General features: G+C 45.4%; 2 protein-coding genes across 3 annotated transcripts in view; one reads left to right on the top strand and one right to left on the bottom strand.

The window, feature by feature from the left end:
* The window catches only part of ankmy1 (ankyrin repeat and MYND domain containing 1), a 12,905-nt gene extending 8,530 nt beyond the window's left edge, over positions 1–4,375 (top strand). The window contains 6 exon segments of the mRNA XM_048252911.1: positions 73–144; positions 377–404; positions 763–917; positions 2,984–3,055; positions 3,895–3,996; positions 4,194–4,375. Coding sequence (XP_048108868.1) covers positions 73–144; positions 377–404; positions 763–917; positions 2,984–3,055; positions 3,895–3,996; positions 4,194–4,342 — 578 coding nt within the window. The 3' untranslated portion in view covers positions 4,343–4,375.
* A 3,589-nt stretch (positions 4,376–7,964) lies between these two features.
* gpc1a (glypican 1a) lies at positions 7,965–23,014 on the bottom strand. Of its 2 annotated transcripts, XM_048252863.1 has the most exons (10): positions 22,758–23,014; positions 22,424–22,629; positions 13,300–13,458; positions 12,261–12,664; positions 10,991–11,156; positions 10,051–10,181; positions 9,487–9,618; positions 8,954–9,078; positions 8,516–8,691; positions 7,965–8,247 (listed from the first exon to the last, which is right to left on the bottom strand). In XM_048252863.1, the coding sequence occupies exons 2-10, from the start codon at positions 22,581–22,583 to the stop codon at positions 8,048–8,050; spliced, it is 1,653 nt and encodes a 550-aa protein (XP_048108820.1). In that variant the 5' UTR covers positions 22,584–22,629; positions 22,758–23,014; the 3' UTR covers positions 7,965–8,047. The 2 variants fall into 2 exon arrangements, with proteins under 2 accessions (XP_048108820.1, XP_048108819.1); XM_048252862.1 differs by having other exon boundaries at positions 22,424–23,014.
* Between the last annotated feature and the right edge of the window lie 2,425 nt (positions 23,015–25,439).

The raw sequence follows: 25,439 nt of genomic DNA, 5'->3' as shown, positions 1-25,439 counted from the left end.
TCATTATCCAGTCAACATGCATAAGTCTGTCTTTTTTGTCTGTGTGTGTGTATCTCTCTCTCTGTGCTTTAGATCGTTGTCTATCAACAATTATGCACCGCAAGCTCAAGCATCAGAGGAGAACACCAGCACAGGAACTATCAGGTACCACACACACACACACACACATGCAAACACATACACATACATACAACACATGCAAACACACATACACACACACATGCAAACACACCATCATCATTTTGACCCTCAGTATTGTTCAACTATTCAAAATAAAAAAACATGAATGAGTTAGTGTGTTAAAACCTTTGACTGGTGCTGCACATGGACACACACACACACAATGGTAACAGAGCTTTTAATACTTCTTTTTCAGTACTGATGGTAAAGAGGAGAAGCGATCAGTCAGGTATTATCTGTGTGTGTGTGTGTGTGTGTGTTTGACCTCTCAGGGAGCAGGTGTTTAAGTACTGTGGTCATTCTGTGTTTGTGTGTGTGTGTGTCTTGTCAGGAAGCATGTACATGTAACTACTCTGGTTGTTCTGTGTGTGTGTGTGTGTGTGTGTGTGTGTCCTCTCTAGAGGCGTGTATTAACTACTTTGGTTGTTGTGTGTGTGTGTGTGTGTGTGTGTGTATCTTCTCAGGAAGCATGTATTAATTACTCTGGTTGTTCTGTGTTTGTGTGTGTGTGTGTCTGTGTCTCTGTGTGTGTGTGTGTCTGTATGTGTGTGTGTGTCTGTATGTGTGTGCGTGTCCTCTTAGGAAGCAGGATTTTAAGTACTGCTACCAGTGCGGCCGCTCTGTGGGAGTGGTCCTGCTGGCCTGCAGTCGCTGCCATGAGGTGTTCTACTGCAGCAAGACCTGCAAGATGAAGGCCTGGAACGACCGGCACAAAGAGGAGTGTGTGCGGGTGCAAGGTTGGCCGGACTCCAGCTAACCCAAACACACACACACACACACACACACACACACACTCACACATATATACAGCAGAGATCTCGTTCTCACACCCCCAGCCCTACATGGCTTCCCCCTGATGACCAGTATCTATTAAAGGCACGTCTCTCTGCTGCAGCTGTACGTGTCTGTGTGGAAACGTCACACAAACTTTAACCTACCTGCAGACAGATCCCAAAATGCATTCACTAAGATATATGATGTGTAAGATATACAGTATGTTCAGATACCAGTAATATCACTATCAGTATATCAATAATACATTTACATTTAGCAATTTATCTGTAATATCACTATCAGTATATCAATAATACATTTATATTTAGTAATTTATCAGTATATCAATAATACATTTATATTTAGTAATTTATCAGTATATCAATAATACATTTATATTTAGTAATTTAGCTGACGCTTTAATCCAAAGCGACTTACAACAATCAAGATACAGTAAAGGTACAATAAAGGTACAGAGCCACTAGGATGTTGTTAGTGCAGTAATCAGTACTACTAACATACGTACTGTGCTTACATATGTACTACATACATATGTAAATGTTCCCTGGTCAAAGGAACCAACACTGATCTTTACACGAGCATGTAATTATACACATGAGATTTCCCAAGAGCCCACAGATCCAGTTCCAAGCATTCCGCTGGAACTCTCAGGGATGGGGAGTCCTGGATTTTATTGATCCAGCTACTTTTATCAAACCACGTATCACGTTGGTTCTTTATCAGTAGTCTTATTATGCTTCCGTGCGCACTACCAGGCTGGCAGGCATACTGTTTTCTGGTCGTGTGCAAGCATGTGCATGTGTTTCCGTCCGTTAGCTTACAGCACTGAGTTTGGGTGATATCTCCCACATAATTGAAAGTGAATATTTTGAATATGACTTAATGGTGTTTCTAAAGCAGCAGCAGAAATGTTTACAACAGGAAAGTCAATACACTCAGTGATATCTCTCTAAAAACAACTCTAAATACCAATAAAATAAATAAATCACACTCCTGACATAAAAATAAAGGGGAAAGTTTAAAAAAAAGAGTGCAGGATATTTTAATATACTATCAGGTTATTTGTCAAGTCGCTTTTGGGAGGCTGCAGGTCTTTGGTGGATCACCTCTTCCCAGAGCTGCTCAGTAACGGCCTGGTTCCGACAGTGTAGGATCTTCAGGAAGCATGGAGGTGCAGGGGCTGCTAGCAGATAAGCCATTGCTAGCGCTTTCAGATGCGCAGGAGCTTCTAGCAGACAAGCCATTGCTAACGCCTTCAGAGGCACGAAGGGTGGTTATGGTTATGATTTTGAGTTGATCTGTTAAAGGTTTGTGAAGAGTATTTCCAGCCAGCCCTAGTATGGTTGTGAGGCACATCATGTGGCACTGGTTAGCTGATGGGAGGCCTATAGGGGCCCCCTGGTGGTGAGTGGTGCTACAGGCACCCGTTGGCTCAGTGTCACACCTGCATGACTAGCCTGGGAATACCCATACAACCTTTCGGCAAATTTGGGATTTGCTCTGCAAGTCAATCTGGCCAAGAGGCCGTTTAAGCCCATTTCCAATGTCCATAAAACATAGACACTCAAATACAATCGCTAATCCGGCATGGATGTGTATTTCTTTGGAATTGAAGAATTTAAGTTTAATTTCACTGCTAGTTACGCCCCTACTGGAAGTCATAAGTCAATTAACCTTTTCCAGACCCACTCTCAATTGTACAATTGTTAAGGTTTGGGTGTTCCCAGGCTACTGAATGACCACACAGAGCAAAGACACCAGGCCACTAGACACACACACACACACACACACACACACACACACACACACACACACACAAGCCTCATTTTTTACAGGAGCAAAAAACCCAGACCTGTACAGACACGTACACAAACACACACCTCAAGTTGAGGGAGGTGTCAAGAGATATGTAGTGTGTGTGTAAAAGGCATTATGGGTATGAGGCTAGTGTGTGTGTGAGGTGCTTAGGTGCTGTTGTCATGTGCTTGTTTCATTTGCTTCCAGGCAGGTCAAGATCACAGTGAGCCTAGCGACACACTGGAGAGTGACCCACAAAGAGAAAACACAGGCAACATTAAGAGTAAGATGGCTAAGTACCAGCTAATGGTAGTCAGTAAGAGTAAACCTGGAGTATCTGATGGCTAAATACCAGTTAATGATAGTCAATAAGAGTAAACATGTAGTATGCGATGGCTGAGTACCAGTTAATGATGGTCAATAACAGTTAACCAGGAGTATGTGATGACTAAGTACCAGTTAATGATAGTCAATAAGATGAGTGTGTATGGATGAATGTTGCTTTCGGGACAGCTGGCCAATGCTAGGACTAGAGAGTTGGCCTGTGCTATGATTAGTAGGTAGGCTATAGTTTGTAGGTTAGAAGAAGAACAGGGCAGACTGCAGTAACAGAGATGTGAGCAGTTGGCCTAGGGTAGTTTAGGGTTAGTTTAGAGGGTTAGGGTTAGGCTTGGTTAGATTTAGGCAAGGTTAGGGTTAGGTAACTGGTGGGCAAGGTTATGGTTAGGCAAGGTTAGGGTTATGCTAGGTTGCGGGTAGGCTAAGTTAGGTAAGGTTAGGGTTATGCTAGATCGCGGGTAGGCTATGTTAGGCAAGGTTACGGTTAGGTTAGGGTTAGGTTACGGTTAGGATTAGGCTAGGTTAGGGTTAGGTTACGGTTAGGATTAGGTTACGGTAAGGGTTAGGCTAGGTTAGGGTTAGGTTACGGTTAGGATTAGGCTAGGTTAGGGTTAGGTTAGGATTAGGCTAGGTTAGGGTTAGGTTAGGATTAGGCTATGTTAGGGTTAGGTTACAGTTAGGATTAGGCTAGGTTAGGGTTAGGTTAGGATTAGGCTATGTTAGGGTTAGGTTAGAGTGGTGAGAGCGCAAAGTGGACTACAGTAACAGCGCTGTCATCTACAGAGGCTTCAGTGAAGACGCCAGAGCAGCCGTCCCTGATCACCCAGATGCAGGCCCACTTCAAGAAGAAGATGATTGTAGAGAAACTAAACAAAAAACGGAAGGGTAGGGAGACGGGAGGCTGCCACACACACACACACAGAGAGGGAGAGAGTCACAAACACATGTCAATACATCAGGAAATCCTCATGGAATGGTGTGGTCATAAGTGGGCTGTGGTTATGGGAATGCTATGTGTATAGGAATGGGAATGCTGTGACTATGGGATTGCTAAGTGTGATTGCCTGTGTTCATCTCCACAGCGCTGTCTCAGAAGTGGGCCGAGAAACGACTCGCCTCAGGGAACCAGTCCAAGGGCTGGAGCGCGGGAGCCAAGGGTCAGAGCGGCCTGCCCAAGCATCCTCCAAAGACCCCGACGTACGACCCCACAGAGAACTACAGCTACATTTAATTACATCGTTAATAAAGTTCCCATTTGTGCTCAGCCATGTTTGTCCTCACATGAATCTGAGTGAGACAGAGAGTCAAACTTAATCACAGTAATGTTCATAAACTGCAGGTGTCTGGAGGGTGGTTGCTCTGCACAGCAAATACTTGTCAATCGTGTGACGTGTTGTGTTAGGACTTAGAAAGGTTGAGCTTTCAAACAGCAGATGGCGCTGTTAGTCCAGATTTGTAAAACGCATTTTTGAAAACTGCTCGCGACCACAAAGACACTGTTTTGTGAAACACAGGGAACTTGTAAACACACTCAAGTTGTTTGTAGTGTTTAGTCAGGACATGAACATGGATTCTATATCGTCAACCTGAGGAGCGTAAACTGTAAGGACAGGACTGGATTGGATGAGATGCAGGCTTGTCCAGTCTTCAGCTGCTTCATGAAACAACCAAGCTGGAGGAAAAATGACACGTAGGCAGACATGTTTTTTAAAATGTCCTCATATTAACAAACACATTGACAGACACCAAACATCTGCAACAGTTATGGCAGAACATAACATGTCCCATTGTGTGGACAAACATTCAGAGTTCACTTCCTGCAGTGGGCCTGTGTGTGTGTGTGTGTCACAGAGAGAGGCAGACCTGTGTGTGTGTGTCAGAGAGAAACAGGCTTGTGTCTGTCAGCGTGTGTCTAATACTACATCACCTTCCACTCCATGCGGTGAAACCTCTACAAATTATCCACAAAGTAGTGGTGTCTCTGGTTTTCACATGCTGTCCCACAACCAAAAAGAGCACATGTTACCCCACTGTTCATTGAGCTCCACTGGCTACCAGAGCAGGGGCATCTCTCTATCTTCAACAAGCTCTTGAGGATCCAACTTTTCCTCTCCTTACACTTCTAACAACCCAACACAACGAACATGCACTTCCTTTCTGTCCTCCGCTACTTCCCTCTTCCTCTAGCACGTTCTCCTTCGACTACACTTTGTCTAGTAATTAGATATTTCTACACACTCTCATGCTCTGGTAGTAATATTGATTGATGTAGTATTAATTGTTGCCTAAGGTCTGCATTGTAGCTCAAATGTTATTCCTCCTTTTTGTAAAAGAATAAATATAATGTGATGTGTTGAAGGAATGTGTGTGTGTGTGTATGTGTGTGTTTAGGACTGGCCTAGTTGCAGCATGAAACAAATATGCAATGTCTTTCATCTTGCTCTGAGTGCTTTGGGCTTCCGTGTTTGTGTGTGTGTGCGTGCGTGCGTGCACTGCTCTTGGGTGTTTGTGTGTGTCTTAGTAGAACAGTGTAAGACCTCTCAAGTGGATGCCTGACAGGAGACAACAGAAAAGTAATAAAAGCACTACCTGGTTCTTAAACACCTACACACACACACACACACACAACACAATGTAGTGTACTTTCACAGATACCCTTAAACACACACATACACACTCACATCCCTGCTGAAAAAAAACAGCTAGAAAACAACTTTTGCGGGTAGCTGGTTTTACCTGGTCCAACTCTTGCTGGTGTAGCTGGTTGGGCCACCAGGTGGACATGCTGGCGTGACCATCTGAGGAAGCTGGTCATGCTGGTGTGACCAGCCTGTCGTATGGGATACAGGTGGTGTAAGATGGTCATGCTGGTGACCAGCCTACCAAGCTTGACATTGTTGGTGTAAGATGGTCATGCTGGTTTGCTAGAATGACCGACATAGGCTGGCATGGCCAGTTAAACCAACAATGTAGACCATCAACACCAACTGAAATGACCAGCTTGAGGTGGTACAACAAGCAAAACCAGCTGAATTACCATCGTAAACTGGGTAAACCAGCTGAAGGTATGTTTTCACAAGAGTTTTGCTGGTCTAGCAGATCAACCATCATAGGGTGGTCAAACAAGCTGGTTAACAAGCTCCAACAGTCTGGTTCAAGCTGTTTTTTTCAGCAGGGGTGTCAGATGTGCAGTACTTTCACTGACGGCCTTAACACACAAACATATAAACACACATTGTATGTAGTGTACTTTCACTGACACCTTTAAACATACACACTCACATGTGTCAGATGTAGTGTACTGACAGCCTTAAACATACGCACTCACATGTGTCAGATGTAGTGTACTTTCACTGATACCCTTAAACATACATATTCACATGTGTCAGATGTAGTGTACTTTCACTGTCAGCCTTAAACATACACACTCACATGTGTCAGATGTAGTGTACTTTCACTCACATTCCTTCTTTCTTGTGTAGATCCATTAGCAGCCAAAGGTGTATAGAAATGTGTGTCATGGAATGTCACAAAGTGTCTGTATCTATGTGTGTGTATCTATGTGTGTGTTAGGGTGTGTGTGTGGATTGGGGTGTGTATGTGGTGTGTGTGTGTGTGGCCACTGGACCAGCTAGACTAGCATCCCGACCACCACTGCACCACTAACAGCTAGACCAGCATCATCTACCTCAGGGACTGATGACCACTATCAGATAGACTACAGAATCAAATCAGACTCAAGAGTTGTGTAGGTGTATCACGACTTGCATGACTATTCACTACAATTACAAATCTATTCTATTCTAATCTATTCTATTCTATTCTATGGGTACAGATATGTTTTTAGAGTTGTAATTGCAGTGCATATTTGTAATATTGACTAGCCTGACGAGCCAGACCCACATCAAGATGTAGGGTCTGGGACCTCACCATTGGCAGTGCTCAATCCGAGGGGTGGGATAAATGGTTGTCTTTCAAATTCCCTCTGCACCCAATAGGACAGTGCTACAACTCATGAGTCCCATGCGTTTTCCCACCAGCAGAGCTAGTTGGCTATTTGGTCAAACTTTTGCCAACTTAAAAAAAGCTTAACTTGAGTCGCACTGTCTGCCAGCAGCAGCATCCATCAGCAGGGAATTCATGCAGAACCATCGCAACTTTGCTGTCATTATGTTAAGCCCGTCCACCGACTATACACGATGTGATTGGCCTGATTGAAGTTTGATTTTTCCAGCTCGCAAGCCAACTGAGATTTGCTAGACTACCCTGGCTGCAAATTACATTTGCTGCCGCTAGGGTGCTTCTAGATTTCTAGGCTAAACATTGACAATTGACAGTTCGTCAACAAGTCGTGATACACACACCTACAAAACTTTGAGTCTGATTTGATTCCATACTACACTAGCATCGGGGGGGTGGGGGGGTCAGGTGTCAGTCCCTGTCTAACATCAGTGTTAGATTCAGGTGAGTTGATACCTGCCTAATGTGAATGACAGACCCAACACCTGCTGTGTGAATATCTGCTTAGTGTTAGACTCAGGTGTGCTAGAGCCAGGTGTGTGTGTGTGTGCGTGTGTGTGTGTGTGTGTGTGTGTATGAAAAAAACAATCTGGTAATCTGGTGTGTGTGGGGAGGGGGTATATTAACAGTAAAATGTACAGATCAGTAAAAACAGAGAGTGGTTAGATGTCACGAAACATTGTTACATTATCATGAAGTAAAAAAACACTCTTTACTCTCAGTTACTGTAAGAGACGTTTCTCCATCACCGTCTCAGTCAGAGCCTTTCATTTTCCCAGCCTCCGTTTGGGATACGTCAGGACCCCCACCCCTCCCCCACCCACCCCCCACACACCTATCCCACCGTGGGAACTAAAAAACCCTCGCTGACATGGAAACAAAAAAAAACAGTCCTGGCCCTCCAAAGGCCTGCCCATTACCGCCTGAGCAGCACCACGCTGGCCAATAAGAGCAGGACGAGGTTGTTACACGGAAGGCCCTGATTGGCTGTTCCTTTCACTCTCTTGTTCCCAGGGGTGTAGTACCTTGGCCTGTTGCCCCTGGAGACCAGCACCCGAGAGTGGACACAGGCCTGGCCTAAGCACAGACCACTTCCTGAACCGCTGATGTCATCACCTGGCGACCGGGCAAGAAAGCACATTAGAAGAAAAAAAACACATATCAAAACACAGACAACCACACACACATCAAAACATACATAACCACACACACATAAAAGTATACTCATCAAAACTAAAACAACCATCACATTACAAATCATCATACACACATAAAAACGCACACAACTTACAAATAACTGCAACACATGCATCAAAACACGCATATACTGCACATACACAACCCAGCACACACTGCACACACATAACTAGTCGCTGGTCCTTACTGTTGTCCTGGAAGTCCACATCCTGTCCACTAAGAGCCGTAAGCAGGCGACTGGTGGTGATCTTCAGCTGCATGATCTGCTGCCGGACGCTCATGTCCGGCTTGGTGATGTCCACGTCCACCTCAGGGTTGTTGATCTGGCTGGCCAGGCCGTCGCCTATCACCTCCAGCAGGTACCTGAGGACCGACCACAGCCAAGCCGATCAGCTGCAGCTCTGAGACCACACCCCCTCATGTAAACCAATCAGCTGCTGCTCTGAGACTAAACTCCCCTCAAGTAAGCCAATAACAAACAGCTCCGAGACCACACCCCCTGAGGTAAACCAATCAGTTGCATCTCTGAGACCACAGCCCCTCTTTCAGTGGTGTGTTCATTTGTGTGTCTATGTGTGTGTGTGTGTGTGTGTGTGTGTGTGTGAGAGAAAACACCTGACTCTACCTGGCCTTAGTGTTGCCGTTCCAACACCTGTCGGTGCTGCTGGCAGCTTTGCTCTTGCAGAGGGCGGCTGGAAGCTGCAGCCAGAACTGCAGCATCTCCTTCAGCTTACTGGACACATCAGACACCTACACACACACACACACACACACACACAGACAGTGAGAGAGAGAGAGAAACAGATATGACACAGAGACAGAGAGACAGACATTACACTCACACACACACACACACACACACACACACAAACAGAGAGACAGACATCACACACACACACACACAGAGAGAGAGAGAGAGAGAGAGAAACAGATATTACTTAGAGACAGAGAGAGAGACAGACATTACACACACACACACACACACACACACACACACTAGGAACATATTCACGCAAACACACAGACATTACAAACACACAGACACAGAGACATGCATGCACATGCACACACACACACACACACACACACACACACACACGTACACGCATAGACACAGACATACACACACACACATGCAGATGCACATGCTACACACACCTGCACTTCCAGACGAACAGCAGCAGTGGAGCTGGATTTGTAATGCAGGACTGTGATGCTCCTCTTCCTCCTGTCTTCAGAGCCTGCACTCTCAGTCGGTTCTACTGTTGGAGTCCCACACGCCTGCCAGACCTGCACACACACACACACACACACACACACACACACACACACAAACATTCAACTGATGAGTCTTAATGAATGCACGACCCCGTCTGAATGAGTGAGTGTGTGAAAATGTGATGATACCAGATTTTATTTGAGACTGTGTGTGTGTGTGTGTGTGTGTGTGTGTGTGTGTGTGTGTGTGTGTGTACATGTGTGTGTGTGTGTGTGTGTGTGTGTGTGTGTGTGTGTGTGTGTGTGTGTGTGTGTGTGTGTACATGTGTGTGTGTGTGTGTGTGTGTGTGTGTGTGTGTGTGTATGTGTGTGTGTGTGTGTGTGTGTGTGTGTGTGTGTGTGTGTGTGTGTGTGTACATGTGAGTGTGTGTGTGTGTGTGTGTGTGTACATGTGTGTGTGTGTGTGTGTGTGTGTGTGAGTGTGAGGGAATAAAGTTGTCAGACCTTGCTTCTGAAAGTATCCATGCCGTCCTGGAGGCTGAGCAGTCCTTCAGAGATGCGCACTGGGATGGAGAAGAGAGCCGAGTCCAGGCCTGGGGACGCTCCGAAGCTAGCGGCCACCTCGAGCAGAGCGTCTGGGTTACAGAGGAGGACAGAGGGGCAGAGAGGTAACTACTGCTTTGGCAACATTACAACACTTACAGTCAGGCCAATAAAGCTCACTGAATTTAAAAATGTAATTGAAATTGGGAGAGGGAGAGAGGAGAGAGAGAGAGGAGAGGGAGAGAGGAGAGAGAGAGAGAGAGGAGAGAGAGAGAGAGAGAGAGAGAGAGAGAGGGAAGGAAGGAAGGAAGAAAGAGAAAACGGAGTGTGTGTGAGGACATGAAAACACTGGCAGGTTAAAATCATATGGACCGACCACTGATATATTCCACAAAATGTTTCTCAGCAAAGATTATAATGTATAAATAACTATAATTCATTATTATGTGTGTTTATTATATAAATCACCCCATTCATTTTGAATGTCATACATAATTTGGTCTGTATGATTAACGGTTTATTGCTTACTTAACTTGTCTGTGTATGCGTGTGTGTGTGTGTGTGTGTGTGTGTGTGTGTGTGTGTGTGTGTGTGTGTGTGTGTATGTGTGAGTGTGTAGGTGTGTGTGTGTGTGTGTGTGTGTGTGTGTGTGTGTGTGTGTGTGTGTGTGTGGGTGTGTGTGTGGTGTGTGTGTGTGTGTGTGGGTGTGTGTCGTGTGTGTGTGTATCGTGTGTGTGTGTGTGTGTGTGTGTGTGTGTGTGTGTGTGTAGGTGTGTGTGTGTGTGTGTGTGTGGGTGTGTGTGTGTGGTCTGTGTGTGTGTGTGTGTGTGTGTGTGTGTGTGTGTGTGTGTGTGTGTGTGTGTATGGGTGTGTGTGTGGTGTGTGTGTGTGGTGTGCTCACCAATCAGGCTTTCCCACTCTGCCTGCAGGTCAGCTTGGTTGGCGAGGCAACCCTTCATGACGTTAGTGCAGTAGTTGGGACACGGCTTCAGACCGCCCAGCCCACGGCACTGACCACAATACACCAGCTTCATAATGGCGCGATTACACTCAGCACTCAGGGGAACCTACACACACACACACACACATTTTTCTAAATATAGGATAATAATAACACCGCAGCACAGCAAATATTATGGGTGTTATACACAAAGCACAAAGCTCTCCAAATTTGTGGGATGAAGTTAAATAGCACTGAACCAACTGTTTTGAGAAAGCAGCTATCCTGAGACCCAGTAAAAGAGACTGATATTTCATCAACATTGTTACATAAGCTTCATCCAGACACTAATCAAAACAACAGCCTACAGTACTTCTGGGGTTCTCTCATCAGTGCTAATAATATCTGGCATTTGCAGCCAGATTTTCTACCACCACATATACCAGCCCACATTTCCAGCAGTTTTAAACAGAACCAGGGATGTTGAATGCGTAACTGAACTGTATAATGGCGCTCACTCTGATTCACAGGAAAAAGCAAAAACATTTCACACCCAGATAAACCTAGGACAGGAGACTATTTACCTATCTATCTATATAAATATATACCCCACTAAACAAGCACAAATACATATATACTGTAGTGTACATGCATACATACATATACAAGTATAAACTACAGTCCTAGCCCAAAGAATGCAAATGAGGCCACATACACACATACACACACACACACACACACACACACACACACACACACACACACCGAGGGCCGCTACCTGTGGACCACCTCCTGCGCTGGTCAGGGCCTGTGTGAACGCACACGCTCACACGCATACGCACACACACAGGCACACACACACACACACCCTCCGATGAGGTGGGCCGGATACCTGTGAGACTTTGCGGACCACCTCGCCTGCGCTGGTCAGGGCCTGTGTGAACGCGCACACGCTCACACACGCACACGCTCACACACACACGCCTCACACACACACACACACACACACACACACACATACACTCACTCCGATGGGGCGGGCCGGGTACCTGTGAGACTTTGCGGACGACCTCTCCTGCGCTGGTCAGGGCCTGTGTAAACGCCAAGACTCACACACGCACTGCAGCTCACACACGCGCCTGCGCTCACACACACACACACACACACACACAGGCACGCACACAGGCACACACACACACACACACTCACTCCGATGGGGCGGGCCAGGTACCTGTGAGACTTTGCGGACCACCTCTCCTGCGCTGGTCAGGGCCTGTGTGAACGCGCGCGCGGTGATGAGTGTCGGGACCAGCGCCGTCTTCATCTGGCGCGGGGCCTCTCCGTACAGCTGCAGGGCCTCCGCCTGCTTCACGCCGCACTCCAGGAAGTCATCCGTCAGACCGTCGGTCGCCATGGTGATGTTGGGCGTGGCCTTGATGCGGCGCTCCAGCAGCCGAGTCCAGAGGTCGTCCAGCGCCTCGTCCAGGCTCAGCGGGATACCGCGGTAGAACTGCCGCAGGTCTCTGTAGAGATCACGGAACAGTCCCGCGTTCCGCTCGTAGAGCCCGCCCACAGCCTCCGGGAACTCCGACTCCAGCCAGCGCTCAGAACCGTCCAGTAGCTCCAAAAAGTATGCTAGAGGAAAGTTAGCAAGACAACTGGTCAGTGAGTGTGTGTGTGTGTGTGTGTGTGTGTGCGTGTGTGTGTGCGTGTGTTTGGCTGTGCATTGACCGTAGCCTGAATGAATCCCCCTGCCTCTCTCACCAGTGTGTGTGTGTGTGTGTCACTGTCTAAGCTAGGGTGTTGTCTGTTGAACATAGCCTGTATGAATCTCCATGCCTCTCTCACCAGTGTGTGTGTGTGTGTGTGTGTGTCACTGTCTAAGCTAGGGTGTTGTCTGTTGAACATAGCCTGTATGAATCTCCATGCCTCTCTCATCAGCATGTGTCTGTGTGTGCAGCTGCAATATTGTGCGTTGAGCGAAGCCTGTAAAGATCTCCCCGCCTCTCTCATCAGGGTATGTGTTTGTGTATGTGTGTGTGTGTGTGTGTGTGTGTGTGTGTGCGTGCGTGTGCATTTTTGCAATAATAGGTAGTATATCCATCCGGAAATGACGATGCCATGTTTACCTACTCTGTGTTTGATCAGATTTGTCTAAGTGTGTAACATACTTCCATCAATGTTTGTATCTGTAGATTCTTCCCCTGTGCATTAAAGTGTGTGTGTGTGTGTGTGTGTGTGTGTGTGTGAATGAGTGAGTGTGTACTCACTGTCGAAGCTGCGGTACTGTGCGTTGAGCGTAGCCTGGATGGATCTCCCCGCCTCTCTCACAAGCCCCTCCAGCTCTCGGCGACTCAGAGCCACAAGCGTCTCCTCCATGGCACTGGTACAACACGTGTAGCCCTGAGGACACACACGCAGGTGCTCACCTGCACACACACACACACACACACACACACACACACACACACACACACACACACACACACACACACACACACACACAGATATATATGTAGATACATTAAATTAGATTACATTAAATTAGATTAGATGAGATTAGATTAGATTCAACTTTGTTCACTTGTATTGTATAAATCTGACATGTCCACAGACGATCCCCAGATCTAGCGTACAAGTTATCATCTTCTGAAAGTTTATCCTCTTTGCCATTTTTCCCTCCTTCTCACAGTGTGTGTGTGTGCATGTGCGTGCGTGCGTGCGTGCGTGCGTGTGTGCGCGTGTGCCCTCCTTCTGACGGTCAACAGTCACCAGTCGGTTGAGAGAGCAGCCAGCCCCAGGCAGCTCACACACTCATCTGCCAATTAGGGCACAAAACTCCTCCCAATACAAACACACACGCACGCACACACACACACACACACACACACACTTCTACCTACAAATGCTGATGTGTGTGTGTGTGTGTGCATGCGTGTTGGTGTCGGTGTTTGTGTGTTTGACCTGTTTATGTGTATGTTTTGTGTGTGACCGGTATATGTATGTGTGTGTGTGTGTGTGTGTGTGTGTGTGTGTGTGTGTGTGTGTGTGTGTGTGCGTGCGTGTGTGTGTATAAGAGTGTGCGTGCGTGCGTGCGTGCGTGTGTGTGTATGTGTGTGTTTGTGTGTGTGTGTGTGTGCGTTGTTTGAGCTTTAAGTGGCATGTCTGGAGGCTGGTGTGGTGGGTGGCATTAGTAGGCCGTGACCCAGAATGCTGGAGGGTTGAGAGCACACTTGAGAGGAGAGGAGTGAGGGTTGGGTTGGGAGGAGAGGAGTGGGGTTGGGTTGGGCCTGCTCATCCTCTATACTACGTACAGTATATAGGTTGGGTGGGGTTGGGTTGAGCCTGCTCATCCTCTATACTACATTACAGTATATATAGGTTGGGTGGGGTTGGGTTGGGCCTGCTCATCCTCTATACTACGTACAGTATATAGGTTGGGTGGGGTTGGGTTGAGCCTGCTCATCCTCTATACTATGTACAGTATATAGGTTGGGTGGGGTTGGGTTGGGCCTGCTCATCCTCTATACTACGTACAGTATATAGGTTGAGTGGGGTTGGGTTGGGCCTGCTCATCCTCCATACTTTCTCCTCCATCCCCACACATCCGTACACTATGGGAAAATGAATTGTGGTTGGGTTGGAATGATTGAGTTAGATTAGGCTGGGTTGGGTAGAGTTGGGCTGGGCTGGGTTGGATTGGGTTGAGTAGAGTTATATTAAGTTGGGTTGAGTAGAGTTATATTAAGTTGGGTTGTGTAGAGTTATATTAAGTTGGGTTGTGTTGAGTAGAGTTATATTAAGTTGGGTTGAGTAGAGTTATATTAAGTTGGGTTGAGTAGAGTTATATTAAGTTGGGTTGAGTAGAGTTATATTAAGTTGGGTTGTGTTGAGTAGAGTTATATTAAGTTGGGTTGAGTAGAGTTATATTAAGTTGGGTTGTGTTGAGTAGAGTTATATTAAGTTGGGTTGTGTTGGGTAGATTAGATTAGATTGGGTTGGGTAGAGTTATATTAAGTTGGGTTGTGTTGGGTAGATTAGATTAGATTGGGTTGGGTAGAGTTATATTAAGTTGGGTTGAGTAGAGTTATATTAAGTTGGGTTGAGTAGAGTTATATTAAGTTGGGTTGAGTAGAGTTATATTAAGTTGGGTTGTGTTGAGTAGAGTTATATTAAGTTGGGTTGTGTTGGGTAGATTAGATTAGATTGGGTTGAGTAGAGTTATATTAAGTTGGGTTGTGTTGAGTAGAGTTATATTAAGTTGGGTTGTGTTGAGTAGAGTTATATTAAGTTGGGTTGTGTTGGGTAGATAAGATTAGATTGGGTTGTGTTGGGTAGATTAGATTAGATTGGGTTGTGTTGAGTAGAGTTATATTAAGTTGGGTTGGGTTGAGTAGAGTTATATTAAGTTGGGTTGTGTTGGGTAGATTAGATTAGATTGGGTTGTGTTGAGTAGAGTTATATTAAGTTGGGTTGAGTAGAGTTATATTAAGTTGGGTTGTGTTGAGTAGAGTTATATTAAGTTGGGTTGTGTTGGGTAGATTAGATTAGATTGGGTTGTGTTGAGTAGAGTTATATTAAGTTGGGTTGTGTTGGGTAGATTAGATTAGATTGGGTTGGGTAGAGTTATATTAAGTTGGGTTGTGTTGAGTAGAGTTATATTAAATTGGGTTGTGTTGGGTAGATTAGATTAGATTGGGTTGTGTTGAGTAGAGTTATATTAAGTTGGGTTGTGTTGGGTAGATTAGATTAGATTGGGTTGGGTAGAGTTATATTAAGTTGGGTTGTGTTGAGTAGAGTTATATTAAGTTGGGTTGTGTTGGGTAGATTAGATTAGATTGGGTTGTGTTGGGTAGATTAGATTAGATTGGGTTGGGTACATGTAGCCTATGTATCTCTCTGGTGGCTCCTTTCTCTTTCCCTCTCCCTGGTTGTGTGTGTGTATGTGTGTGTGTGTGTGTGTGTGTGTGTGTGTGTGTGTGTGTGTGTGTGTGTGTGTGTGTGTGTGTGTGTGTGTGCTCCTTTCTCTTTCCCTCTCCCTGGTTGTGTGTGTGTGTGTGTGTGTGTGTGTGTATGTGTGTGTGTGTGTGTGTGTGTGTGTGTGTGTGTGTGTGTGTGTGTGTGTGTGTGTGTGTGTGCTCCTTTCTCTTTCCCTCTGATTATATTGATAGCCTAAATGACAAACCTCTCAGGGAATGTAGAATGTAAAATTGGTTTTGTTATAGACCTATAAGGACTACTGTATATCCAGCCAGCATGTTTTAGGCCAGTAAAGGTTCTCGTTTCTTGACGTTGTTCTGCAAAAAGGCATGTAACTCCCCTTGTGCTGTTGAAATTCATTAAAAATGTCTATTGTAGTTTCTTTTACACAATGAGGTTAACAGTTTCATAGCACATATGCTTACTGTATATATCAATCCATCCCCACTGTAAAGCAGGTTGTGGGTTGTTGTTGACACTATGGGTCTTACAACTTCACATAACTCCACATAACTGTTTAATCCACTGCTGATGAAATATAATACAATGCTGATGTAATCCAATGTATTCAAAATACGTTACTCAATTTGAGTAAATTTTAGGAATACGTTCCAAAATACATTTTAGGGCATGTATTCTGTAATCTATAGTGGAATACATTTTTAAAAGTAACTTTCCCAACACTGTTTTCCATATTGGCATATCTGATGATTACACTGTGCTACTTAGGCAACAATTAGGAAAGCTTAACAACCAATCAGAGCAAATCTTTTCCCAATGGCCCAGACGTCAAATTCAACATGTTAAATCAGCTGTAAACAAGCCGATAAAGGTCTGTCGAGATGGTGGTGCCGCACACACTGCACCAATTGCAGCTACAGATGCTCATCGACTAACCAGACACCAATTGCAGCTACAGATGCTCATCGACTAACCAGACACCAATTGCAGCTACAGATGCTCATCGACTAACCAGATGTTATCAGACATCCGCCCGTCGGCTTGGTGTGCAGCCCCTACTGCACACCACCTATTTGTGTGGTCAGCTCAGCATCCTCCTTACATTACATTCTCTAGGGTTGGGTAGGGTTAGATTAAATTGAGTTGGGTTGAGTTGGGTAGGGTTAGATTAGATTGAGCTGGGTTGGGTTGAGTTGGGTAGGGTTAGATTAGATTGAGTTGGGTTGGGTAGGGTTATATTAGATTGAGTTGGGTTGGGTCAGGATGGATTGGGTTGAAGTTGGATTAGGCTGAGTTGGGTTGAGTTGAGTTGGGTTGGGTTGAGTTGGGTGGATTTGGCTAAATTGGGTTGGGTGGGTGGATTACGCTGAGGTTGGGTGGGTTGGGTTGAGTTGGGTGGGTTGAGTTGAGTTGGGTTAAATTGGGTTGGGTGGGTTGAGTTGGGTTGGATTGGGTTGGGTTGGGTTGGGTTGGGTTAAGTTGGGTTGGGTTGAGTTGGGTTGGGTTAAGTTGGGTTGGGTTGGGCTGGGTGAGTTGGATTGGATTGGGTTGGGCTGGGTGGGTTGATTTGGGTTGGGTTAAGTTGGATTGGATTGGATTGGGTTGGGTTGGGTTGAGTTGGGTTGGGTTGGGTTGGGTTGAGTTGGGTGGGTTGGGCTGGGTGAGTTGGATTGGGTTGGATTGGGTTGGGTGGGTTGAGTTAGCCCAGAATTGTTATACACACAGAGAGAGAAAGACAAGCTCCCCAAGCTCCCCCACCCCATGCACCCCCACACACACACACAAACACACACACATCACCCCCTCTAAAAACCAAATCACAATGACAGCTGGCCTCCTTTTAAGAGGGGGCTCACTGCCCTACATGATTCAGATCTAGTACCGCTGCCACTTAGCAAGCTACATCTTTCACACACACAAACACACATTCTCTCCCTCTCTCTCAAACACACACACACACACACACTCTCTTTCTTACATTCTCTTGCTGTCTTGCTGTGTCTCCCCTCTCACTCTCACACACACACACACACACACAAACACACTCGCTCGCACACCTCAGTGTCCTACACTTCCTGGGCCATTTTATTGTACTAGTGGCTGTCACTACATATCCAGTGGGGGACACCAGACACACACATACACACTCACAGAAGGATTAAGGCGTGTCCCTGAGATTAGTGACGCCGAGGTGTGTATTAGTGAAAGTGTAATACTCTTACGCCGACTGTGGTGTATGTTTGTGTGTATGAGGAGGCCATGTTTAGATCATGTTAACACAAGGTTACTACTCCAGAGTCCGAGGTCAGAAATCTCACCTGTCACATGCCATAAACCCTTCATTAAGTGTGTGTGCGCGCACGTGTGTGTGTGTGTTTTCTATAGAATAGTTCCTTTATTTACATGATTCACAAACATGTTTAATGATTCACAAATGTTTTGATGATTCACTAATAAATGTATTACTATTTACAGGTGTAAACAGCGTTAGATTTATTTACAGATTGACAAACACATTTATAGATCAGTTGTGGATTTTGGGGACCTTTCTGACTGCTTGACCAACAAATGTGTGTGTGTGTTTGTGTGGAATATTGATTTAGTGTGTGTGTGTGTGTGTGTATGTTTGTGTGTGTTTGAAATGAGGACTGATTAAGCATGTGTGTTTGTGTTGAGAACTGATTTAGTGATTGTATGTGTATGTGTTTGCGTTGAGTACTTATTTTGAATGTGTGTGTGTTTGTGGTGAACACTGATTTAGCGTGTGTGTGTGTGTCTATGTGTGTTTATGTTGAGGACTGATTTAGCATGTGTGTGTATGTGTGTGTGTGTTGAGGAGGACTCACCAAAAAGATGGTTTCTCTCATGGGATTAAATACAGATTAGTGGTGTTTTTAAAACATCCTAATCCAACAGTTAGCAAACCGGCTACCCTCACCAACCCCACACACCACACCACTACTAATACACATACCACCCCATGGTGTGTTTAACAACAGCTTCAGCTGTAGCCTCTAGAACAGAAGTGACTGTTTTAAGAGTACGCCTCAAACTAGGTCAGTCTTTGGCCTGTCGCACATGATGACTACATTTGATCCAGATTTGATACACTATGATCCACTAGATTTTCTACACTTCATCCAGCTATTGAGTTAAACGGTTATTGAGTTAAACAGCTATTGAGTTAAACAGCTACTGAGTTAAACAGCTACTGAGTTGAACAGCTATTGAGTTAAACGGTTACTGAGTTAAACAGTTATTGAGTTAAACCGTTATTTAGGTAAACAGACGCCGACATATCTCTATAGGGATCCTTTCCATGTTGTCCGACACATGATAACATTTGTGATCCTGTCAGTGGGGAACACACAAACAGTCCGTTCGAGACGGAAGGCTGCTGCCTTGCTGCCATGGTAGAGAGCAGTCTCGTAAGACATGACTTTGGAGTCAAGGCATCTTTTAAAGAACGATGGTTTCGAACGGCCTCTTCAGAGAACGTTGACACTATGGTTTCCTTTGAACACCCTCAGGCTTTCGAACAGGGCGGATGTTCCAGCAGCAGCCTTGGCCTCTCTAACAGCGAGGAGGCTGGTGAGTCTGGACATGAGCCTTGGTCCACCTGACAGTATGACCTCGCACGCGGAGTTAGTGGACGGTGTACCTCTCCGTGGGGGAGGAGATTAGGCGGCTGATCTCTAACTGGCTAGGCTACCCTGTGAGGTGGACTTTGGATGGCCTTGCGCTGGACTTCCAGGCTGCTTCAAAGGCAACCACTAACTATCACCTATCAAGAAAACACTGTTAGTCCTTGAGGCTGCTATGACAAGCTAATCCCCATCCCTGACGACTTCCTATTTATCATAAGGACTGTTGCTAACAGCTAATGCTAACCCCCAGCTGAGGGAATCCTGTTTGTTGCCATGTCAAGTCAAACCAAATAGCCGCTAGTCTAGCTAGCCAACTTCCACTGTGCTGACCTCTGCTGCCACTCTAAGCTGATTAACCCTCGGTGTGAAACCAATTATCTGCTTTCAGACAAGCAGACCAACCAAAGTTGTCAAAACAAACATCCTCCTCTCCTCACAATCCACTAGATGGCCATTCGGTGAGTATACTGTAAAAAAACTCTGTAGGCAGCCCAGCCTACAAAAACTGGAAACAAAGTCGAAAGCCTGTGTCCAGATTCTCTGGGAATACTGAAGGGAGGTGTGAGCCATGTCTGGTGTGTTTCGTTTGGTCCTTGGTTAAAATATAGTGTACTGTGTGTTGTTTTGGGCAAAAGCATCTGCTACTAATGTTAAACATATACATAAACAAATGCATTTCCTGTGAAACCACTGACTGCATCATTTCGATTTCCATTGCAATGTCTATATTGTAATTTATAGTTTTTTTATTGTTTATTCATAAATGGAAAGTAGAGTTTGCATCTGCAAAGAACACTTGTCAATTACTGTTGATGTAATTATTGGGAGGTATCTTTTCAATCGTTTCAATCCTTTCAGTGATATTCCACAGAGGTGTACTCACTTCTGGTGCCTACGGCACACACAACCCCTCAAACACACTGTAAGTTATACTGTGTTGACAAAACCCCACATTTGATACTTACATATATAAACACACCCAGGGCCTAATCCTAAACCGGCTACACACACACACACACACACACACACACATACACACAATGGACGCCCGGGGCCTAACCCTAACCCCAGTCTTTACACAAACACACACACAGACATCATCTCACATATAGCTGCTCACGTACAGACACACACATACACACATGCACGGCATGAAACGCCCCTGGCCTTTACAGACAAACTGCCTTCTGCATCCCACATACAGCTGCTCACGTACAGACACACACATGCACACACACACACACACACATCCCCCCCTCGACAAAACCATCTGCCACACTCACAGACAATGGTGCCCGGCTCCTGTTACAGGTTTCCTCTGTTCAAGCAGCCAGACACTAAGGCTGAGTACTACACACTCACACACACCTAATCATATCAGTAGACACACACACACACAGACACCTAATGGTACCTGCAATGGTACCTGCCCTCCTACATCTCACACTTCCCAGTGCTGCTGAGGCTGATGGAGGTGACCTTGAGAATACCATTGGTTGCCTAGAGATGAAGCCGTCTGTGCCGTTATTCACACACACACACACACTCTCTCTCTCTCTCCTCTCTTTCTCTCTCTGTTTTCCTCACACACACCACAGCCAAAGGTAAGTGTTTATGAGAGTGTGTGTATGTGCAGAAGCACACACAGAAAATACACACAGTAGGCTAGTAGAGACATGCCAGCGCCAGGCAATAGCATCCCTTACAGGCATATGCTATGTTAGGGAGGGACGTGCTAGTGCCCCTAGTCTCCTTAGGAGTCATGTTAGCAGCACCACACACTAGCACCTTTAGGAAATGCTAACACCGCACACTAGCATCCACAGGCTTCCGGCTCCCTGTCGGTGTTCTGAATGGTTCAGAGGCAATGCCAAAGGTCAGTGGAAACAAGGGACACCTTAGTACGGAGTCCAGGCTGCAGAGGACACTCAAATACTGAGCCCAGGCCGCAGGCGCTAGCAATGGACACTGTGGTACTGAGTTAAGACCACAGGCGTTTGCTATGGACACTGTAGTAGCCTACTGAGCTAAGACCACAGGCATTTGCTATGGACACTGTAGTACTGAGCTAAGACCGCAGGCGCTCATATTGGACATTCTAGTACTGAGTCCAGGCCAAAGGCGCGCACAGTACACACTCTAGTACTGAGTCCAGGCCACAGGCGCAGAAGCCAGCTGCAGAAAAACCTACTGGGACGTGAAACAGTCAGGGACATAATATGGACTCCAGACTAGACACAGTGCTCGAGACAATAATCATCTGGCCAGACCTGAGAGCAGGCAAGTTGCAGTAGTGGCGCATGGGACCACATTACATTAACAACATGCAAATTATGAAGAATAAGGTTGCAATGCTGAACTGTTTTTTTCTTTCTTTCTTTCTGCAGACTGTTAACACACAGCACCGTTTTAAAGAAGCTGCACTAGATAGGCTAAATAAAATAGGATGCTGGCACCGGACTCAAAAAAGCTTGACTACGCTCTTCTTTCTGCAGACTGTTAACACACAGCACCGTTTTAAAGAAGCTGCACTAGATAGGCTAAATAAAATAGGATGCTGGCACCGGACTCAAAAAAGCTTGACTACGCTCATTTGTAGGCTATATCTTTGCACAGGCCTAAAAGCGTTCAGAAGCGTTTTGGCAAAACCGAGCTCGAGATATTCGGCAGCAAGTGACTGCCTTTTCTGCCGCTATGACGGCGAGGGCGTGAGCGCTTATTACAAAGAGAACAAATAGAACACGCCACCCGAGTGCTGTTTGATTTCCACCCGGCCCCCAAATCCCACTCCATCCTGTGATCTCACCAGATATTTCGCTTTGAGGAACTCCATTTAACGTGAAACCCTTGCCGCTGTAGAACTGACGAACATCAGCGCAGCTTCGCGCCTTGCTGCCCACGCTGTCCGCCGACAGTAGTACCGGGACAGCTAGCGAGAGGAGCAGGACTGTCGCCGTAACATCCATTGTGTCTGACACACGGTGCGATGCGAGCTCGGCAGCGGAGAATGCTCTGAAGTTAAGATACAAGAAGCATAGATTAAATCCAATTCCGTTGATCAGAAAAAAATAATGTCTACTGATAATCCAGAAATGTATCCACAGTTTCAATTGTATTGTCAGCAGGTGCGTGCAGAATACCTCTCGGCAGCACAGGTCCTCTCACTGAGGAAAAAAACCCGAATCAATCACTAAGAAAAGCATGTGCTACATCCACTGCCTTCTGTGTCCGTAAAAGTCTAAATCCGAATAGCTTTCCCATCACATTGTTTAATAACAATGTCATTATAGTCCTACACCGATCGTGATAATAGAGCAATTCAGATAAATAGACCGAGATAAAGACCGCACGCGAGACAGGTGCCTGTGCGCTCCCTGTCGCCCTCCCGACGCGCGTGCTGGTGTTCTCTCTCTGCGTGCTTGTCGGCTCCACCTGCAGGTGGCAGCGTGCAGCCACTCTGCAGTTCACCGGTTCCGCGTGCAGCCACTGTACTGTTCGCATCGTTCTGCAGGCTGGGTTGAATTGACCATCAAACGTTAGCCGAAAAGAAACAAATGCACTTGGCATTTGAGAAACCCATCCCATGCTCATTTATTATTGTGTGGAGTAGTGTGGGATCTTTTATTCAAAGCTTAAGTCGACTTTCACGCAAGTAGCCTATAACAATCTTCCCATGCATACAGTCTCCACAGAAAAGCAACTCATCAGTCTGACCTGATGGATTATTAATAGGATGAAGGTGGAGTACAAGATTATGAGATCGCATATTTGTCAGTGATTAATGTCTATTCAATCCCAAAATACCTCCCCCCCCCCCCCCAACACACACACACACACACACACACACACACACACACACACACATTGATAATCAGCATTTATTTAAACATTTCCCATTGTTAAAACAGATAGAAATGTGCATCATTTCAAAGATTCCTTGTGGACAAACATCTTAGCCACCGTGACAGTCTCTGGTTCCTCTGTAGGGCCTTAAGGGGACCAAGAAAATTCCTAGTGATTATAAAATTATAGAAAGGGAAAGTGAGATAATAACATTTCAAACCATTTCAAAAAGGCACAAAGGACAAACACAGTGTCAGTTGAACTAAAATACTGATAGAGCCTTTAACTGTATAAGGGTAAATATTAATGTTTTTTTGGGTTTGTTTATATTTTGACCAGTGCATTCACATTGTGTCCGATGTGTGCCCACAGCAAGGTAGACACGTCACATATAATTGGAATGCATGTTTCTGATCCTCTCGGGACCAGTCAATTCTAGACATGAGTACCTCTAAGCACATATTCAGATATCATGTGTAGCAGGAAGCAATTGTGAGATGAAAATGTAGTAGTAGTAGTAGTTGTTGTAGTAGAAAAGCAAGAAGATCAGACATTAATTAGGGCCCGAGCACCGAAGGGCGCAAGGCCCTATTGTTTTTGTAAGGATTATTGGGGGCCAAGCAGCGAAGCTGCGAGGACCTTATTGTGTTTCTACGTTTTCCTATTATTATTATATGCAATGGGAGTCTATGGCAGCCCATAGAACCGTATGGTGAAAAGTTGGGAAATTTGGCACACTGATTGGGAACGGTCCCATGATTCATGTCACCAAGTTTCATGTCGGCAACTCGAACCCTCTAGCGCCACCAACAGGCCAAAGTTGGACGTGCGTTCATGCACGTAACTTTTGACCTGTTGGTCCGATTTACAAAAGTCCTTGGACCAATCCGAGTTCAACGCATCCTATGACGTCATTTCCCGCCATGATGGATTTTCCGCCATTTTGGATTTCATCAAAAACACTTAAAATGTATCAGGGGTCACATACTTTCTCTGATTCCCACCAAATTTGACACAGATCATCTTCAGACCAAGCCTCACATCAGCATTTCGTTGCCATGGTTACTCCGGTCTATCTGCTTGGCCCCCTCATTGCTGCTTGCAGCTATATTTATTATTATTATTATTATTATTATTATTGTTATTCTACTTTTTTGCTTTCCTGTTTTTGAGGTGGTTAACATGGTCGAAAACTCTTGAAATTTGGCACACACGTCAGGTCTCACGCATCGCAGTTAGGTACAAGAGCTTGACCCCGGGCGTGGCCCAGGGACTCACTAGCGCCCCCTAAGGTGACTGATCTCGTGCTTGGAATATATTTTGAGGTGGTTAACATAATCGAAAAGTCTTGAAATTTGGCACACACGTCAGGTGCAGGGATGGAAATTAAATATTTTTTTTACCTGCCACTGTGGCTGGTGGATTCCAAAATCTACCAGCCACTCAACTTTTTTACCAGCCACTAGAGAAACGGCATGAAAATGTGATATCATGATTATAGTAGGCTACCCAAAATGATCACGGTAATCAGCATTATTGCAATACGACTAAAATGTGCTGAGTTTTGCCCTAAACCTACCAGCTGTCCTCCAAGCACAGTAGCAACAAAACTAAAGGTCAATAGAACCACATTCATATTCTATAGTGTCTTGTCATAAAAGTGGTGTGGCTCCTTTAAGACTCCGTTTCTGTGAGTTCTGGAGCATCCTATAGGCTAATCCAACCCTCCAACTTGATCTAACTATTGTACATCATCTGATTTAAATATTTACAGGTATCAAGGCTATATTTAACATTTAGCATTTATTTTCTATTTGGCCCATTATGAAATCATGCACTGAACAATTTAAGCACAGCTCAGCTTTAAGAAACGTAATATGCATGCTTAGCCTTTTGTGAAACTACATTGAAAAAACTCTGGTTGTACAGTTATCTAGGCGATATTGTTAACATTTATTTTGTATTTGGCCTTATCGTGT

This window comes from Alosa alosa, chromosome 9 (assembly GCF_017589495.1).
Source record: "Alosa alosa isolate M-15738 ecotype Scorff River chromosome 9, AALO_Geno_1.1, whole genome shotgun sequence".
In the NCBI taxonomy this organism is placed as follows: Eukaryota; Metazoa; Chordata; class Actinopteri; order Clupeiformes; family Clupeidae; genus Alosa; species Alosa alosa.
Note: the sequence above shows the minus strand (reverse complement) of the source record. Positions and strands in the feature narration are given on the sequence as shown.